We start from the raw sequence: 21,832 nt of genomic DNA, 5'->3' as shown, positions 1-21,832 counted from the left end.
TTTTGTTGATGGTAATTAATTAAATTTGTTCTTAGTTTTTTTTTTTACTAACAATTTATTGTTAATTAGAATTGTTCTGGTTCATGTTCATTTTTTGTTGTAAATCATTGTTTTGAATTTGGTGTTGCTTTTGTTCCTAGTACTGAAATTTTAGAGTTACTTTGAGAAAATGTTTTTTGTTTTCATTTTCTGTTTTTACTTTGAATTGCCAAACTATTACATGCTTTCACTTTCTTGCTTTCAAAGATTGGATTGATGTTTGTAGCAGTACTCACATGGTGGGATAAGACACATTTGTAGTCGTATCGTATGTTTTGTGTGGCAAATATATCTGATACAATATCTTTTTTTTTCTTCCTGAATTTGCTAGTTTGAGCACGGAAATCGACATTCCAAGTGGTGTCGTCGCATGTCAAGAAGAGAATACCAGGAAGAGGTATCTTTAGTCAAAATATAAATCTGTTACATATGAAGTGATGTACTTATCTAAGTTTGTGAGGATGGAATAATTACTGTCTTGAAAATATGATTTTGATCCCATTTAATCTAGTTGTCAAATTTCTGTCATTGTGGTGCTATGACATTATAGCATGGCGGATATTATGTCAGCCGCCATAGGCCACAACACCTATTATATCCGTCGTGTTTTTGCCATAGGCTGCAACCTCTATTATATCCATTGTGTTTCTGCCATAGGCCGCAACGCCATGTCTATATGGCAGATTTTTGGCTGTCCGCCATAATCCAACATCTGCCATCGATAACACTAGTAATCTCTTTTTTATATAAGAACTGTGATTACATTAATTATCAAGAAAATCTGAGCTTCAAATCACGCATGATGATGTAATATGAATCTGGTTGAGTCTCAGTCACCATATCTTGCAGGTTATTCTTAATAAATGGGTTAATTAATTTTATTTTATTTTTATGTAAGTCTAATGATGCAATCTTTTGAATCATTTTACAGTTTAGTTTTTTGTGATAAATTTCTTTCATTTGTAGGGGACGCACTGAATCATGCTACAAGGCAGGAACAAAAGCTTGCCGTGAGAAATTGCGGAGGGAGAAACTCAATGAAAGGCATGTCTGCTTCTAATTATTAAACTTATGGTTGATGTCAAATTTAGTCATTTAGAAGCTGCTTTTTTTTAGTTTTTCATTTAGCTGTTGTAGCTTTTGCTGAACATCATTATTCTTCCTTTGTATAAGAATGTATATACTCTTCCCATTAATTACTGGTATCTTGTTGCTTCCCAAGTTTAAGTCACGGTTTATACACCTGTTTTTTTATACTTGAGTTAGTTGCATGTTTTTTATATTATGATGTTTGTGAGCTGAATACGAACTTTCATTAACTTCCAATTAATCATTTGTATGATGATAGGTTTCTATTTTTATGTTATTAATGATCTTAGTTCTTACATGTTCTGTGATACTTTCTCAGTGTTTTGTATTGTGTTTTGCTACTTCTAATGATAAAAGGGAAGAACTTCATTGTGATTGTTTGCTGCAGGTTTTGTGATTTGAGTGCTGTTTTGGAACCCGGGAGACCTGTGAGAACAGATAAACCTGCTATACTTGACGATGCTATCAGAGTCTTGAGCCAACTCAAAACTGAAGCTCAGGAACTCAAAGAAGCAAATGAAAAATTAGTAGAGGAAATAAAATGTTTGAAGGTTAGTATTTTTCTCAAGTACTTCATTTCTTTTTTTCCTTCAAAACTTGCTTACCTCATTACTGAAAAATCTTCATCTATGGTATTCGAAAAGAATCTTCATCATTAAATGATTGTTTTGCATTTTCTTATTCCAACACTTATTCAATAGAAAGGCTGACATTAGGCTTTTTTTTTTAATCAATGCTCCATCCGTTTACTCTGCAAAATCTAGTGAAATGATATGATTTTAAATGCATACAGTTGATGTAGGAACTAGGAATACTCACCTATAAATCATTTGTTTTGTCCACTACAAAAAAAAAAAGAATGTATGCATATAAACAATACTGAACCAATTGTAATTTAATATCGGGAAATATATTACAGAATCGCTTCTCTGCTGTGTTCGCTACATGTATGTGCTATTTTGCTTCCATATCTATCTATACATAAAGAATGAATGAATATACAATTTAACTTATTGAAAAAATGTGAGGTGGTGTGTATGAATTAGATACATCAACAAGGACATTGCAATCAATGCAAGAGTGTTTTTGTGACTGTGAGTCGAGGATTATATAATTTTTTTATTTCTTATCTATGAAAGGCAGAGAAAATCGAACTCCGCGAAGAGAAACTTGTTCTGAAAGCTGACAAAGAAAAGATTGAGAAGCAGTTGAAAACTTTGCCTATTTCACCAGCAGGGTTTATGCCTCCTCCTATGGCTGCTTATCAAGCAAGGATGAACAAGATGGCTGTTTATCCAAACTACGGCTATATCCCGATGTGGCAATATCTTCCTCATTCCGCTCGCGATACATCCCAAGATCATGAGCTCAGGCCTCCTGCTGCTTAGTTTCTGGTGTTACTACCCTCTGGATGATTTATCATTCATCATTTTGACAACATTGTCCTAGTAATTGACATGTAAATTGCCATTGCTTCAAATTTTCTGTTTTCTAATATGAAAACATAGGCTTTACAATTTCCAACCTATGTTGGTTCCAACTTCCAAGTGTCAAATAGAATCTCTCCTTAAATAAAGTCATTTTTGTGAATAAAATTAAAGGTAAATTTAATTTCTTATATAGAGAGAAAGTTGATTTATTTCCTCTTATATTCTTATTTCCATTATCAACCACTTGGACCAATCAAGTAACCTGATTAATTTGACCATTTTCACTTGCTTTTGTTGGATGCCTTATTCCATTTATTTTAGTGCAAATCATTTCATTGGATAGTTCAGAGCATATTGTCGTTGAATGATGCTCACTTACCCTTGATGCCCCAATTTATGTTTTATAATTTCAAAGAATAAATAATGATGTATTCATGATTTAGTGGTACCCTTCAAGTTTGCTTCAGTATCAAGGCTCTAAGGTGCCACATGATACAAGGTTATTTGATAAGAAAGATATGCTAAACTTCTGGCTTTTAAACCTCTTTTGTGTGTTTTTTTGGGAAGAGCCAACATATAATTTAGAAAATCTATTACAAATCTCAATCTTTGCTCTAACTTTAGTGTCTCTTGAAAAGGTGAAATTCTTTGAAAAGCAAAAGAATATTAAGTTCTTACACACCAAGCAGATCAAATGAGAATTATCTCCTTTAAGACAATTCGTTTACCTAGTTCTTAAACAATAGTAAATGTTTAAAGATATCAATGCATTGATTGACATTAAATGTTAAAGTGCCAATCATGTTAAGGAATATTGATCAAGCAAGTGACTTTTGCAATTGAGCAAGGTTACATGTGGAGGAATTAGATACAAATAGTATAACAGAAATCTTTATCACTAGCAAGAATCTTGGTGACAATATTCTCATTCCAAGGAAGAATTTGGTACCTTATGATTCTTGATGTTCTCTCAAGTTTCAACGAAAGACAATTTTTAATATATATATGTGTGTGTGTTTTGTAATGACAATAAACAAAAGTCAATGTTAACCACTTTTTAAAATAGGATCGTATCTACTAAGAAAAGTTTTCATACATATCTTTCCTATATTGCTATATCTAGTCTGAAATAAAAATAAAAAATAAAAAATATTGATTATGAACAAAGATGACAACAAATACACTTCAACAAATAATATTGTATCCTGAAAGTTTTTATATGACAATGTGTAGGAGTTGTTTTGCTACACTGGTTATCTTTTACAACATTTTCGGATGTTATTCCTTCATATAGCAAGATAGTATGGTATTAACAAATATTAGTTCGTTTATGTATGTTTTATAATAGAAAAATTTTGGATTTCATTTTAGTATTGTGATATTTGTAGTATCTCAATTTTATAAATTTTGCAATTATTATTAAGTAAAAGATTTTAACTTTAAATCTAATCTAATTTTGAATTTATATAAATTTCACTATTTTACCAAAAATAAAATAAATAAATAAAAACAAAAAATTATATTTTTCCTACTCACATGTTTTTTTTTCTTTCCCTAATTCCTTTATATGCTTGCCTGTCTTTTCTTTTTTTCTTCAAGCTTTCTTTTCTTTTCCTCTTTTTTTCTTCAAGCTTTCTTTTCTTTTCCTTTCAAGCCAGCTAGCCCCCGTCCTTTTACAAAATTTGTCACGCTTCCCTACCTTGCAGCAGGAAACAACAACCTCTTCCCCTTTTATTTTTATTTTTATTTTTTATATTTTTACTAATTGTATTCTCAATAAAAAAGATAGGCCATATTTTTCTCTAACCGTATGAGATTGTTTAATTTGTTACAAAACAATAAAAAAATTCATAATTCAATTTTATTTTAGTGATACATAAATTCATCGTTTAAGTCTATAAATTGATAATACAATCAATATAATAGGGGGAGTCTTTTTTTATTACAGAAGATAAAAAAAAAACAACAGAAAAATAGAGAGGGTGAAAAATAAAAGAGAAACAATATTGGAGAAAAAAATATAAGATATTTTAAATCTCTTTAATAATATTATATATATATAATTTCTTTTTACTATTACGGTATATATACAAATAAAAAAATCATATTCATGATTTTGTGTTGTATTTATTTTAATTTTATTTTTCTCTCTTCAGTATTCAATATTAGAGACAATAAACTCAAAACAAATGAATAGCATTGAAAATATTATAGAAAAATTAACAATAAATTAAAAGTGAAACAAACTAAAGAGAGAAGTTGGAACTTAAACTGTTGTTTTCGTCGAAATGATGGCTGCCACCGGTTATCGCCATCCGCCACACGTCTTGTTCTTCCTTTCTACTTTTTTTTTTCTTCTTCCTTCTTCTTTCTTATTCTCTGATCCCGCCTCCCCCTCCCTCCCGTCCTCTTTCTTTCTTTTTTTTTCTCTCTTTTTTTTTTTTCTAAAATTAGATTTACCTTGCTTGTATGTATATTAAATTTTTTTTTTTTACAAAAAAAAAGTTTGAGCTCCTAATCTAACTTTTTTATTTATTTAAATATGTAATTTTTTTTCTTTTCTTTTTGATAGGTTAACTCTTTTATTTATTAGCACCCTATGAGAACTTCACACTCTTAAACTCCAAAATAATAATAATCTTCTATAAATTGGATTGATCAATATATGACATCTTGTCGGTCCTAAGTTAAAATGCATGAGTTATGAAAACTCTGTGATCTTAAACATTTTCAACTAAATTCAAACAAACAACCACATATACTCATAAAAATCAATTTCTCAAACTCGGGGTCTTTTCCCTTCATCAAATCAATAACCTTAACCAAATTCAAATTTTCGCAACAAAGTGTATTCCTTTAAAAGCAATAAACACATATGCATTGTCTACCCAAGAACTGCGTAGTTTTGATTTCTCCATCACACCGGAAGATACATAGGAGAAAGATCACACTAATGTCATGCACATTAATAAAAATTTCTTCTTCTTTTTTCCTCTCTTTCTTAAGCACACATTTATTTCTAAATCACATTCAAACAACAATTGATATTCATATTTAATAATAAGGAAAAATGAGTATATTTAAGTTAATATTAATTTTGCACAATTAATTATAGGCAACCGTATTTTTAACAAATGTCGTAGGGTGCTAATACCTTTCATACGCATAATCGACTCCCGAACTCAAAATTTGGTTTCAAATACCAGTTTTTTATTTATTTTATTTTTAATGGTTGCACAATATTTTCCTTATTTTAAAATAAATTTTGGTGACGACTCAATTGAATTTGAGAAACACTCGAAATTTTAGGCCGCGATTGCTAGGGACCTTTAGAGAGTCAAGCCTAACATAATTAATGATACAATTTTTTTTTTTTTTTACTTTTATATTTATTTTTCCTTTCATTTTGCTTTACTTTATGCCTTTATTTGTTTATTAATTATTTTCTTGTAGTAGTTATCTTTATATACATATTTATATATGTGTGTCGAGTATTTTACAACATTTATTGGATTGTGATTCTCTTCACACTCTACATATTCATTTACACACACACTTATAAGTGAGACCCTATATTTGGGCATGAGTAAATATTAAGTTTTAGTTAGGGGTTTAGTGGTAATCATTTTGAATGAACATCATATTTGGCTATTGCAAAGATCTCGTCTAATAGAGTGTGACTCCATTAGAAATACCTACATTTTGGATGTACTTCTTATTTGTAGTGATGTTTCAATACGAGTATCTGGCTCAAGAGAGTAATGAATTTTAGGATTATAGAACCCACCCAAGAAAGAGTTCACAAATTTAGAAGCTTATAAACGTTAAGATTTTTCAAATCTTGGATTGTGACTCTCCTCACAGACTAAACATTCATTTACATGCACACTTATGAGTGAGATCCTATATATGGGCATGAGTGAAGCTTAAGTTTAGTTAAGGTTTTAGTGGTAATCATTTAGGATGTACATCCTATTTGGATATTACAAAGATCTCGTCTATAGTGTGACTCCATTAGAAATACCTATATTTTGGATGTACTTCCTATTTGTGGTAATGTTTCAATACGAGCACCTGGCTCTAGAGACCAATTACTTTTAGAATTGTAGAATCCGCTCAGGAAATAGTTCACGAATTTAGAAGCTTATAGACTTTAAAAATTCTTCAATCTTGGATATAATGTGTAACACCCCAAATTTTATAATAAACTATTTTATTAATTAAATATGATTTTAAATAATTAATTTGATGTTAAAATTATTTTTAATATATGTTGATAAATTTTGGGATAATTTTTGTTATATGGATGCTTTTTATGATGTGCTAGTTTTATAAATATTAGATTAAATGAGCGATATAAATAATAAATATTATATTTTAAAAAAAAAATAATAGTATTTTAGTGTAATATTTTAAATAAAAAGATTTTATGTGATTTTACGTGTATATACGCGTACCCAGTTAATATAATATATTTTTGTGCGTTTGACTGATGTTAAGTATGCACGTAGTTATATTTCAATTATTTATAATTATTTTCTATTTTTAGTTATTTTTTATAAATAATTATCTTGAGATAGAATTGATATTGTGTTTGATTTCGTTTATTTTTATATACTTGTTATGACATTGTGATTTTATATATATTTATTATGATTTAGTAATTAATATAAAATATTGATGTTATATTTTTTATTTTATAATTTTGACTATTTTCTAATATGATTGTATTATTATAATGTGAGTATTTTGAGAAATAAGTATAATTGTAGAGGTTATTTTGAATGTGAGAGTTTCAATTATTAGTAATATGTTTTTTTTATATTGATTATTTTAATTACTCTAATTTATAAAATATTAGTAATGTTTAGAAAACTGTGTTTGAAGTAATATTAAAAAAGAGATTAAATAATTATTAATTTTGTTTTAGTAAAATAAAAATAATAATAATAGTAAAACAAAAACATAAATAAAGGGACCAATGGGTTTGACCCATGTGTGAACCTTAATTGTTAATAAAATAAAATAAAATAAAATAAAAGGGGAAGGGAGTTGGAAGGGCAGATGTAAATCCAAAGAGGAAACACAACAATAACGTATCGTTTGACACTGGCGATCGATAACTGTTTTAGAAAACTTTCTCCATTTTCGCCCAAATTTGACTATGTTATTTCATTCATTTAACTAGTCAATTAAACATAATTTTTCAGATTTTTAACGGTCCCAATTTCTCTCTAAAATATCCGACTTCTCCGTTTGTAGAATTTATTATTTTGCACCGTTCTCCTTCACCCTAAGTCCGATTTGAGTGAAATCAATGCAAAACGACCGTGTGAAAAATGAATATGTTATCCACTGATTGGTTTTCTAATTTATGATCGAATGAAGGACAAAGAGTCAATGAACAAAGGTTGTTTGCTTGTGGAATTGTATTCGTGTGTGAAAGCGTCGAAATAAGGTAAGGGGTGAGAGATCGTTTGAATTCATTAGTATAATATACTGCGAGATGAACGGGAAAACTGTATTTCCCAACGATTCATTTGGGGCTTGCTACGCACGGCAGTAGCCCTTTGAGTGATAAATTAATTAATGTACAAAAAGGAAAATTGTGAGATTAAAATATGGAATATAAATACTTATAACGTGTTGATTGATTCATTAAATGTGTGGTATTTAATTTTATTGTGATATTTGATTTAATTTCGTTAAATGTGTGACATTTGATATTATTGTGATATTTAATTTAATTTATTTAAATGTGTGATATTTGATATTATTGTGATATTGGTTGTTGAATTAATTTTACGTATATGTTTGATTATACGAGTTTAAATTATGTTATAATAAAAGATGGATGTGTTAGTAATAATTTTATGTGATGATGATAATGTAAGATTAATAAGTGTGATGTGATAAATTTGTGATTAGTATATATGATGATGTATGATTGATGATAGTGATGCTATAAATTTGTGATTAGTTTATGTGATGATGATGATGCATGATTAATGATAGTGATGTTATAAATTTGTGATGAGAATATTTAAGTAACCACATAGTTGATGAAATAATGGTGATTTCAATTTGTGTTTGAGATGACGGTCTTAATGAAGTATTATAGGCCAACGAGAGGAGAAAATAAATATTGAGAATTTGTGAAGTGAAGATTATTTTGTCATCATATATATAGGGCCTGACAAGCCTAGTGATTCTAGGAAAGTACAACTGAATGGACCTGATCGTGGCGGTCTGCTGTCAAGCCTTAAGGCAAGATTGTTAGACCTTGGAGGTATTCGAGTGGAGAATTCCTAGGTGACTTGGAGGTAGCACTCCAAATGTCAGGAGCTACCACGCAATACACGTTTACCTCGACTGTCACGTATATGTGTCTTAGGTTGAGTTGAGGGGATTTATGAGGACATGACCAATTTGAATTGTCCGTCCACCAGGATGGTGGCATAGTATCAAGCCTCCTAACCAAGTACTTTAGAGTTAGAATGGTACCATATTGTGAAGTAGAGTCTAAGCTCATAAATAGCATTGCACTTTATTGTGATTATTTTGTTGTGATTAATATATATTGTGTGTGGTGATAATTTCTCTTAGATGATTTGATGTTATAGTGAAATTTATTGATTTTCCTTGAGTGATTTTGACTTTTTACTGTGATATTTTCTTGATGGAATGTTTGTGTAATGATACGGTTCTATTATAATTGTTTGTGTGTTCTTCTTACTTGTATTATATTGTCATCATGATTTCAAAACTCACGTCCTTCGTTGTTTGTGTTTGACTGGTTTGGCCCTGCTTTTGCGAAATCGGAGTTATTACAGGTTAATGAGTCTTGAAGTTCAAGTTTGGGAGGAATCCCACTCTGATAAGTGATATCGGGAATAAGGTTTTTAATTTGTATTTTACTTATTTAATTTGAAATGAATTTTTGTATGAAAATCTTAGAAGTACTAGTAAGTTTTTAAAATTAAATCAAGTGATTATACTTAAATCAAGCTTATCGAGATTGCACTATTTTAATGGAGAAGATAATTTTAAAGTGTTTTTATTTTTTATTTTTGAGAATGATATCCTAATTAGAAATAAATTTTTTTATTTTCTTGGAAGTAGATTTTTATTATCCGCTGCAAATTTTATAGAAATATGATTAATTTATTATATATATTATTTTGGGATTTAGGGTGTCACATAATGCATCAAAGTCATGTCCTAGTCTTCTTGCTTTTAAATGGAAGGATTTTATTTTTCACCATCCGACGTCAGTATACCTCTTAATTTTTCTTTGTTGCATCCATACAAATAGCTTTCATTAATAATGATAAAGTTAAATATGTTTATAGTACCTACCATGCATTCCTTTCATGCATTAAAAACTATTTTAAACACCATACCATACAATATTCATAATCATTCATTTGTATGTAGGTCCATTAGAGAACCATTGAATTTAAAGCTAGGTTGTGGATATCTCTTATTAAAAATAGGATCTAAATATGACCAAAATCCCAATGCTAAAGAAAACTCTGAATGTAAAAGCCAAAAAGTCTCAGATTGACAGTTTAAAAAGACTATGTAGCTTGTTGGAGCTTAATCACCGATTAATCTTTACTAAGAAATACGGAAAGATTCTTGATTTATTGGATGTGGACGTACAAATAGGGGCTATTACCGCTTTGGCTCAATTCTACGACACTCCATTGAGATGTTTCACCTTTCAAGACTTCCAACTTGTGCCTACTTTCGAAGAGTTTGGACCAATTTTAGACTACTCCCTAGGTAAAGGGAAACCTTATTGTTACATGGAAAATTATTCATCCACAACCAAAGCAGCTGTGATACTAAGGGTTGAAGAGGAAAAGTTGATTAACCAAAAGAAGAAAGAGATTTCTAGTTTTCTAAGAATTTTTTTTTTTTTTTTAGAAAAAAGCACATTATTTAGCTAAACCCAAGATTTGAGTGCTATTATGGAGGTGTTAGCTATCACCATCTATGGGGTTGTTCTATTCCCAAGTGATGAAGAAATTATAGATTTAGCAGCAATCGATGTCTTCCTAGCTTTGAAGAGTAGAGGAGAAAATCCTACAACAATTGCCATTGCTGATGTGTACTATACACTTAACTATCATCATGAGAAAAAAGGCAAATTAATTTTGTATTGTTTACCTGCTTTGTACGCCTGGTTGGTGAATCACATGTTTGATAGTGGATGCCAAAAGCGTTGTCCTATAAATGATTTCAAGAATTGTTACATTGACATAAAGGATAATCGAGAATGGGCTTGAAAATTGGTAGGTCTTAATGAAAAATTAGTTTGATGGTATGCAAGATGGCGAGAAGTAAAAGAAGTAATATACCAATGTGGAACATTTCCTAATTTGCTCTTTATGGGGACTAGAGATTGTGTGAATTATAACTCAATATTGGTCTTGAGACAACTTGGGTATCCCATTATAGGAGAACCAACACCAAAACTAATAACCTGTTTTATTCTTTATGACATGGATCCATAAAACATTGAAGATTTTAGAAGAGTACGTCAATCTTGGAATATGATCATCAAAAAAGGGAAGGAACTAGGAAGCAGAAGTTGTGCCGCATATGATTACTACCAACAGTGGGTCAAGAATACGGTCCAACAAATTAAGCTACATTTTCATCTTACATCTGAGGCGGCAGATGAAACATCAATTCAACCCATTATTGTTAGTGAAGAGATTGAGAGGTTGCAAGCATCAATTCTAAAGGTGGAAAAAGTAAATAAGAATTTGCGAGAAGAATTGATGGTAGTCTGTTGGGCATATGAGACTGCCCAATTGGAAAACGAGCAGAAGACATTGTCCCTTGAAAGATCAAATAAGAGGGAGATGGTGGATAAGGATTATAAGCTTAAGCCTCAATGCAATTTAAGGACATCTGACGAGTCATTATGTTTGAGAAGACAAGAAAGAGACCAAGCGCGAGAGGAGGTTGAGAAATTGAGAAAATTGTTAAAAGATTCAGAAATCAGTGCGAGAAATGCAAAAAGACAATTGGAAGATTTGAAACAGTAGTTGGAGAAAGTGGTAGCAAAATATAAGACAAGGATAAAAGAAGAAAATATTTAAAATCAAGAAGTTGTTGCCATGTACCGAGATGCATGATTAAAAGAACAAGAGGATGTAAATATGTTAAGAAACTGAATGTTGGATCAAGTGGAAGCAATGTAGATTCTTGGGCAAGAAGAGATAATGTGGATGGATCGTTGTGAAAGACTCACTTTTATAGCCAACCAAGCCATCGAAAGGGTCCCCGTGCTCCTAAAGAAAATAGAAGCAAGCATAGTTCCATCCACCACACCTACTGAGATTATTACTTTGTAATAGTTTGATAGAAGCAATGAATGATTTAATTCCTCGAGAGCGACATAAACAATGTATTTCAAAAAAAAATGTTGCACTTGTACCCTTTTAATTATCAATGAACGAGTTTGTTTTGAGTTTTCTCTATGTATGGGTTTGATTTTGATGCATGATGAAAAGAAAAAAAAGATGTTTGTTTCTAGGTTGAGAAATCAATGGTTCTCTAATACCCACATGCATGCATGCAAATCTTTATTTTTTAACTAACATCATATGGTCTTTCAAAAAAATCAATAAAGTTGTTTCCCCGACACCCTTATTGGGCTTGCGCGAACTCCAAAATAATGGATGAACTTGAGCAATACCAAGAAGTGATGAGAGCATATGTTAGCCAATTGAAGGACAAGGTTGATCAAATACTAGAGGCTATACAAACTTTGGCAAGGAATGATAATACATATGGGAATCCTCTAACTGCAAATGAAGAATACCAAACCTCCTCTTCTCACCCACTAAACTTTACCCCGACTACCCAATAATTTCGTACGGCAGGTGTGCAATTTCCTATGTATGGTATCCCACCTGGTTATACTCCTCCCTTAGTTATCAACCCCATGGACAACAACCCAAACCACTCAACTATCAACTCTCAAAGCCTAAATCAACAATAAATCTCATCTCATATGGGCTACGTGCCACCCCAAAACTTTATACCCTCATAAAATATTCCATTTAGTGCACCCCAAGTATCCCATTTTGATGCTAACGAAAACGGGCAACAACCTTAATTTGTCGGTGATGATACACAATTGAAAGAAAAATTCCAAGTTTTAGAAGAATGAATAAAAGCAATTGAAGGGAATAATGTCTATGGTCTCGAAGCTTTTGATATGTGTTTGGTTTCCGATGTGGCGATCCCTTCAAAATTCAAGGTACTCGAGTCTGAAAAATACAAAGGTGCCACATGTTCTAAAAATCATTTGATCATGTATTGTAGAAAAATGGTTTCTCATGCTCATAATGACAAACTTCTTATTCATTTTTTTCAAGATAGTTTGAGTGAGACATCATTAAGTTGATATATGCATTTCGAGCAAAATCGAATCCATTCATTTAAAATTTTACGCTAATTTAACGGTGTTTCAATTTAGTATAAGTATAAAAAATTTAAATAGTAGAATTTAAGTCTAAGTACTAAAAATTTCATGAAATAAAATAAATTAAGTATATATTTTTTTGAGTTTTTTTATTAAAAAAAAGTTATTTTTCATAATTCAATGTCCGACCTAATAAACTCTTTCAAGATTTAGTTGGATTATGTTGGATTTGACATAAAAAAAAAAAAATAAAAAAATAAAAATAAACATTAGTTTTTAATTCAACCCAAATCTAGGAAATTTGATAAAACAAGTATATGATCATGCATTTTTTTTCTACCCCATACATGCTTCAAATTTCAAATCTTAAATTGGTCAATAAAATTTGGAAAAAGATGATTATCTACAAATATAAATCCATCAATGAAACATGAAACTATAATTATCAATTAAAGTACTTGCATACAGCTGGAAGATCCTCTGGTTTAGGAGGATTAGGAACCATGTTACAAAAGAAAGAATCTTTCCAACAAGGTAGAGCTGAAGTATGTAAATTAAAATTACTATTGAACATAAAAGGGTCATTTTTCACTAGTACAAAATTCCTTTTTAATCTCACTATTTTGCTCAGAAAACCTTATAAGTACCCCATCTTTCATTTAATTCAAAATACTCATTGGGATACCATGATTTACAATCTGAAAAAATCCCCTTGTTTCTGATGCATCTTGAACACTTTCAACAACCCTTTTTCGTGCACATGAATATTAGCAAAATATATCAAAGGAATTTGTTGGTACTTTTTTGGTGTTATCATGTGGATGATAGAACATAGGAGGGATTTTGGTAGTTCCTGCATCAATAAGTCCTTTAACACCAAGTTTTGTTTCATCAAAAGCTTTTTTGAGTTCTTCCTTCTCAATTGGAATTTAATTAGACCTTTATACACAATACAATGCATAGAAGCCTTATCAAAAACAGAAAGAGACAAAAAAGATAAGAAGAGTTGCATTTTAATACTAACTCTTTTAATTTATTGATTAAATTACAAGAATTAAAAAAAATTATTGTAATATTAAATTTATTAATAATTTAAATTGTTTTACTAATTTATTTTTTAAGAGAAATAATTAGTTTATACTTTTATTATTGTATTTATTAAAAATTGTGAAAAAAGACATAGAGTAGTTTAACTAATAAATAATTGATGCAGTTGAAAAATTAAAATAAATTTTATATAAAGTACAAAGAAATTTTTTAAAAAAGTCTTATATTTAACGATGAAGGTAGTAATATTTTTTATATACAAAACTAATATTATAAAAAGTAAGTGATTAATAGAAAAAGTTTCAGAAAAAAAAAAAACTGAAGTGGTAGATAAAGAAAAAGAGAGGTGAAGTGAGAGAGTGATATATAAAGTAAGAAAAATGAAACATTTGATTTCAAAAATAGTATGGCAAAATTTTGGATAAATAACAATTATAATTGTAATATTTAGGCGGTAAATTTGGATTGAGAACCTCCCTTACTCTCTCCACTCTTTTACGATATAATACTATATGGGAAAATTATATCTCCTATGATCTTTTTCACTTACATCTTTCTAATTTTAAAAAAATAACATTATTATATTTATTAAAAAAATTGTATTAAATATTTTTTGTCACACTTATATTTATTTATATTATTTATCATATGACAAATTATAGTCTTTACTTTAATTTGTAGATGTATGACTATACATATAATATTTATAATTTAAAATGTATGATTATAATCTAAGAGGGATGATGTGAGTGTCATTTAAAGACACTTTGAGGGAGGTAAATATAATTTCTTTTTATTATATTATTATACCTATTTAGTCACGATCTTAAATATTTGTCATTGGTCAATTAATTAATAAAAAAAATTAAATTTCATCGGTAGTATGTCTTTTAAATATCTTTTATACAAAGTTTTAAAGAATTTTGTTTATCTTAGAAGCGATGATAAATTTCACAATAATTATATCGAGACAAGACGTCCAACCTAACAATATTGGCATTTGCTAGTTGATTTAGGGCTCAAAGAAAATTTTTAAAGAATATTATAATACATTAATTATAATTTTTACATTATACACAGAAACAAATATTTATCATTAATTAATTAATTAAAAGTTAATTTTCTATTAATAAATTAATTGATAGAAAATATACATTTAATTAGTAATTTGTTTCTTAAATGTCTACTAGTGTATAGTTGAAAGAAGAAAAAAAATTGTAGTAATTGTTACGAAACTAACCCAAACTAGTATAAGATGATATACTAAAATAGAAAAAAATGGAGAAACTGAGGAGAAGATTCTTTAAAATTTTTATTTATGAGAGAACATTATGTGTCACTAGGATTTGACTAATATTAAAGGTAGCACTTTCTTATTGAAGTTGTAAGAGTCTTTGATGCAAGAATCGTCTTTGTCATCCACAAAATAATGAAAATATTCACAACTTTATATGTGACAAATATTTTTAATTGATCAATTTCTTAGCAAATAGATTTTTATGAATTTACTCTTAAATATTTTCTATACAAAATTTGAAAGATAATAACAATATATTAAATATGTATATATTTTTGTTATTCCCACGTCTTGTACTTATAATTTTATTATTTTAATATATAATTTGATTATTTCAAAAAAAAATCAATTAATTAAAAACAAAAATTTCAAGAATCAATGAGACAAAACATAAATATATAAATAAATAAAATAAAAATTGTTAAAAGAAAATAGTTTGTGCATTACACTTATTATAATTGTATGAATAAATAAATCATGAAATAAATGTTCGTCATTGACAATTAATTTTTATGAATTAATTAGTTAAAAAAAATGATTTAATTAATAATGAATCTCTTCAATATCTTTTAGTACAAAAAATTTGAAGAAATAAAAATAGACTAATTCTAATTTTTATGAACTAAAAGATGATTTTTATGAATCAATTAGTCTACAACTGACATGTGTATTTTATTAGTAATTTTTCTCTTCAACATAAAAAAATTTAAAAAAAATTATATAACTCATTAATTATAATTTTTTAATAAATCATATATGAAATAATGTTTATCATTGATCAATTAATTAAAAAATAATATGTCGCAAATCAATTAATTAAAAAATAAATATGTATTTTATTAAAAATATATCTCTTAAATATCTTCTAAATAAAAATAAAATTTAAATATATTTTTAACCCTTCTAACTAAATTATCAATTGTATGATTTTAAACCCCTATTTTTTGTTAGCAATTATAATCTCCACATTTTTCCTTTAAAGATTTATTAGCCTCTCACTTTTCACACCTCTCCCAGCTCAAACCAACTTGTGGATACAATCTCTACGGTTGTAAACTCTTCCAAAACTGGCAGAGAATTCTGAACTCTTGCATTTTTCCAATTCCTTCTTCAAAACTAATTAAAATCATATAAATTAAATCAAAACATAAAAAGTAAAACGCATTGTTCCCCATTGAATTAAAAGCTCCAAAGCTGGTAACTTAATTATTATAATCTCACATCATAAGCTCAAAAGGGGATAATAAATAAAACATAATCAATCAATTAATTAAAAAACGACAATTATTGTGAATTTGAATGTGACTAACCGCCGTTTAAAATGAAAATGTCTGGAGGTAGTTTGCGTCTGAAAACGTCCATCTTTTTTAGTTAGTATTTGTTAGAAGAACAATACTATTATGTTATCATCTTAAAAGAATATAGAAAATAAAATTGCAAAGATGAGCAAAAGACGTTAGGGGTGGGCATCAGACGGTTTTCGAGTCAAAAGTGTTAAACTGGCCCAATTCACGAGTGGTATTTATTAACTCAATTTCGTCCATTTTTTTATTTCGGTACATCGGGTTGGTCATCGGACGTTGGTTGTGGGTGGGTGGATAAAAACGGGTTGGACTTTCTTGAATTTTTTTTTTTTGCTTTTTTAAAAATAAAAATAAATAAATAAATAAATAAATAATGGTCTTATATAGTTTGTTATATATAACACAACTATGACCCATATAAAAAACTGGTCCAACCTGCCAATCATAAATCACACTTGTTTTATATCTTCAATTTTTCTAAATCGCAATTTTGTATAATAATCAATAAAAGTTTTGTTGTACCATTGTTTTCAAGCACGTAGCATTTGCAATTAGCCAATAAAGTCTAAGGCTAATATTAAATCACAAATTTATCAGCAACATATAAGTCACATTCACATGACAACACAACCAATACAAATTACATCCTCAAGTATAAATTACATCCTCAAGTATAAATTACATCATGGTCATTTTAATTAAAATTCGACATTAATCAAAGGAAGACAATATTGATGCACCTTGAGGATTTATTGGTAATTTCAGCAACATGAATATTTCTTCTTCTACACACATACAATACGAATTAGAAGAAGAAAAAAAGTTGTAGAACAGAATAATATCGGCGTTCAAATTATAAAGAATCAATGACAGTTGTAAAACAAAATAACATCAATGTTTCAATTAGAAGGAATTGGTGATTGTAGAACAGATTAAAATCACTAGGTAAAAACTGTAAAACACATTATATATAATCAAACTAATCCAACAATAAAATTTGTAGAGAAATACCCTAAGAACAGTGAAAAATTTGCTTAAGTTTTGTTTTGTTCTCATAGCAGTGAGATTCCAGTATGACATCTATGTTTCAAATTTTAAACAAATAACTAAATCAAGTTTTCATATGCATTGCATACCCAACAATTGAATTGTAACAAAGTTGCAAAGAGTAACTTACATAGGTTTTTTTTTGTCAATTTTGATCCATTGCACCAACATTAGAAGTTGATGTAAAGATATGGTAAGTTGTTCCAATGCCACAAAAGTATGAGTCATATGGTTTTTAGTTTATTATATTGACAAGTTATGCAGTAGAATGACAATCAAATCAAAACTTACAAATAAATCCTCATTAGTGCAAACAATCGCAAGCTCTTTCAAAAATCTTTTTGTTCCATGTTATCCAACTCATTCAACAACATTACTTGTAAAAATAAATCATAAATAAGCCAAAAGAACATTGAAATCATTTATAATAAACTAAAACTAAATGAAGCATCTTACCCACGAAGCCTTCTTGATCCAAAAAGATATGACCGACTTGTTTCAAAAAGATATGGCCGACTTGTCCTAAAATCCAGAATTATCTCCCAAAAAATAGTGGTCGGCTGCTTGGTTGTGCTATGACTGATGATGAGTCTTGTGTGATTCCAAAAAATCAAAAAAAGGCAGCTTATAATAAATAAAAAACATAACTTAATTAAAACAATAAAACTAAACATAATTAAAAACAGATCATAATTATGAAAGGATAATCATAAATTGAACCTTCAACAATTTACACACAACCTGAAGGTTGTGACTAAGAGGAAAGTAGTGGGACACTTCCAACTGAGCTTCCATTTAAATCTCTAATACATTAAAAAAGAGTGAACTATCATGCTAAACACATATAAACATTACATCTAACAATGAAATTTATTTTTTTAAAAAAGCAGTGCACCTACTAGTACTTCCTCTGAAATCGCATACTCGTCATCAAATATGAAGTCTTTAAATTGGTAAAAAGAAGACTTCAGCTAAATATGAGTGCATATTAGAGCCTTCAACATTTCTGGGTTTAAGGAGCTTCTATATATCTCTAAAACCCTACCCCCGGTGCTGAATGCACTCTCATTAGCCACAATAGAAACTGATGTATGCATAATATCTCTTACCATTTTAGACAAAATTGGATACCGACAAGCATTGTGTTTCCACCACATTAAAATCTCAAACTTTTCTACAAACTCTATACACTTCTCATTAATGTACCTCTCAACTTCATTTTCCCGTTGTAAGTGTGTGCTTGTGGGATCAACAACAGTTGTTTCACAAAGGGAAACAGTTGCACCAACACTAGAAAATGAAGTCTTAGGTGTTATATCATAAACATGGTTATACCACTTGTTCACTTTAGTAATATTATCATTTATGATTGTCAACAATTTTTTTTAATTGGTTTATCACCATACATATCATTGAAGCACCACTTCACATTCTTTAACTTGTATTGGAGATCTAAAATAACACCAAAGTAAAGGAGTTGATTTATGTTAGATTCATTGCCCCAATACTTGTTGTACTTCGCCAACATTTGCTTGCTCATTGATGCTAAACAAGTTTAAGGTCCATGTATGAATGTTTAAGTTCAATAAAGATGGAAGCTAATTGAGGAAAAGCCATATGCAAACTTGTTTGTTGTTGTTGGGTGGGCTGAGGTTGAAAACACTTTTGTGGCATCATAAAAATACTTCAAAACTGAACAAAGCACTTGTCATTTTCTCAATCATTATCTTCAAGCTTATCAAAGGTTAGTTTAAATTTTACAGCCGCTTCCAACATCAAATATAAGTACTTTAGTTTTTTAATGGTAATTTGGTTCAAAACAGTTATTTGAACACCCCTGCTCATAATCATAACACATAATCTAAAAAATCGTTTAGTCTAAAAAACCAGATTATTAACTTAAACTTAATTACCAACTGTAACCAGATTTAAGCAATAGACTTAATTACATTATCACATAAATAAATTTATTAGCATGCACTAGACAGTAGACAAGTTAAATTATTCTAAAAAACCGTGTAGTCTAAAAATAACATACACAGTCTCTTTTCAACAAGTTGATTAACAAAATATTTACAATATGTTTAACTTACAATTTTCTAGCCTAGCTCCTTGCATGTTCTTGCCTCCTTGGCCTTACTTCATTATTCCAAACCAGAAAAGTTAAATGTAGAAATATTTAATTATAATGAGACAAATATTAATCTAAAACTAAACATCATAAACAAACCAAAGATAAATATAAAACTAAATAATATAAACAAATAAAACATGAGTGTCAAACTAAAAAAAAAAAATCAAACATGAATGTAAAACTACAAAGAATAAACAGGTCAAACATGAAAGTAAAAAGTAAAACTAAAAAGAATAAATAGAGTAAACATGAACTTTAACTCAAGAAACCTAATTTACAACCTTATGAACTTAGAGTACATTAACCCCATAAAGGAAAAAACTTACTTAAAAAGAGTAAACATATCAAACTAAGAACATAAACCTTAAAATAGAAAATACAAGATTATAAAATAGCAGTCTACAAAAATAGTAAGTAAAAAAACTGTAAATAACTACAAATGTAAAACTAATAATTCTAAATTTACATAAACTACAAATAAAAACATTATCGGTTGGAAAAATGAATCATAATAAATTCCATCATTATCTTAGAAACATGAACAATAGTAGTATTAGGGGTGGGAAAAAAAACAAAAAACTAAACTAATTTAGAGAACTTAATCGAACCAAACTGTTTTTAAACTAAACCGGTTCAAAAAAATTAAAAACTAAACTTTATTTTAAAATCAGTTTTTTTAACTGAACTGATTTTAAAAAATATAGGTGCATTGTAACCATAATTTAGATTTAAATTTTAATTCTACCAAAACCTCAAAATCTCAAAACCCTAAAATTAGAATCAAAATCAATGTTGTAGAATCCTAAAATTGAAATGAAGCTTATGGCCGCTGCCCCCCGCCATCGCCGCTGCAAATAGAAAAGTCATCTCTCATCTCTTCGCACAACAATTTATCGCCCTTCGTCTTCTCTCTTCGCGCAACAATTCATTGACCTCCATCTTCTCTCTTCGCACAACAATTCATTGACCTCCATCTTCTCTCTTCGCACAACAATTCACCACACTTCGTCTTCTCTCTTTGTGAGTCTACGCCCTCTGTCGCCCTCCGTCTTCCGCCGTTTCGTCGCAGGTATTCATCCACCTTCGTTTTTGCTGTTTCACCATTTTGGTTCATCTTCATTATTTTGCTTGATGATTTTTCTTGTTTGATACCCTTTTGAGTCGAGTTCATGCTTTTCCCATCCCAAACTTTTGAAATGAAAAACTAGTTACATGTTGAAAATTCGAGTTCATTCATTTTATTTGTACCATGATTAGTACTCTGCTTTTGATTGTTTTGTTGTATTTGGTTTTTGAAGTTTTGTGTAATTTGGCTTTTGTTTATCTATGTATTTTTAAAGTTATAAATTGATAATTGCTTAAACTTTGTATTCATGCGTGCAGAGTTTTTTATATGTATTTGTATTCATGCTTGTTGATTTTTTTTATCTGCATTTGTGTAATCAATAGCATTGGTTTTGTTCTGCTATGAGTTAGGAATAGGTTCTTTGCAATAAATTTGTACTTTTCAAGGTTGGTGTTGTTTGCAATTTCTTTTTGTTGATTCTTTTATAAAATAAGTGTTGTTTGGATTTGCTTATAACTTTTGGGAGCTTCTAGTTATAGTAAATTCATATAGGAGTATATTACTAATTAATAGATTGGCAATGTGACATATGTACTTAGAAAATGAGTAAGCAGTATGAATGATAGTAGAAGAGATTAAGAAGACCGCCAAATGGACAAAGGAAAGAAATAAATGGATGGCTGATGGTTGGTTCAGGTTAATGAAGGGTATTGGTGGTCTTAGTATAATTTGGTGTCCCATAGGATTTCAAACTACTCTTGAGAAAATAAAGTCATATAATTGGAAGTTTATATGCGATTCTCCCTTCATCGAGTGTTTAAAATTAATAGTCATACCTAAAAATTAATATATATATATATATATATATATATATATATATATATATATATATATATATATATTATAAAAAATATAAACTATATATAGAGTGA

The 21,832-nt window shown here is 29.0% G+C and overlaps 1 protein-coding gene and 1 long non-coding RNA gene across 2 annotated transcripts in view; one reads left to right on the top strand and one right to left on the bottom strand.

The window, feature by feature from the left end:
- Positions 1-2,746, top strand: part of LOC101495548 (transcription factor bHLH104-like) — a 3,410-nt gene extending 664 nt beyond the window's left edge. The window contains exons 2-5 of the mRNA XM_004497781.4: positions 371-436; positions 1,006-1,083; positions 1,517-1,679; positions 2,268-2,746. Of these exons, the coding sequence (XP_004497838.1) occupies positions 371-436; positions 1,006-1,083; positions 1,517-1,679; positions 2,268-2,516 (556 nt within the window). The 3' untranslated portion in view covers positions 2,517-2,746. The remainder of the gene's footprint in view (positions 1-370; positions 437-1,005; positions 1,084-1,516; positions 1,680-2,267) is intronic.
- A 10,683-nt stretch (positions 2,747-13,429) lies between these two features.
- Positions 13,430-16,805, bottom strand: LOC140920174 (uncharacterized). Its single transcript, XR_012162827.1, has 2 exons — positions 16,660-16,805; positions 13,430-13,944 (listed from the first exon to the last, which is right to left on the bottom strand). It is a non-coding gene; the product is annotated as an uncharacterized lncRNA (long non-coding RNA).
- Between the last annotated feature and the right edge of the window lie 5,027 nt (positions 16,806-21,832).

The sequence above is a fragment of the Cicer arietinum genome, chromosome 4 (genome assembly GCF_000331145.2).
Source record: "Cicer arietinum cultivar CDC Frontier isolate Library 1 chromosome 4, Cicar.CDCFrontier_v2.0, whole genome shotgun sequence".
In the NCBI taxonomy this organism is placed as follows: Eukaryota; Viridiplantae; Streptophyta; class Magnoliopsida; order Fabales; family Fabaceae; genus Cicer; species Cicer arietinum.
Note: the sequence above shows the minus strand (reverse complement) of the source record. Positions and strands in the feature narration are given on the sequence as shown.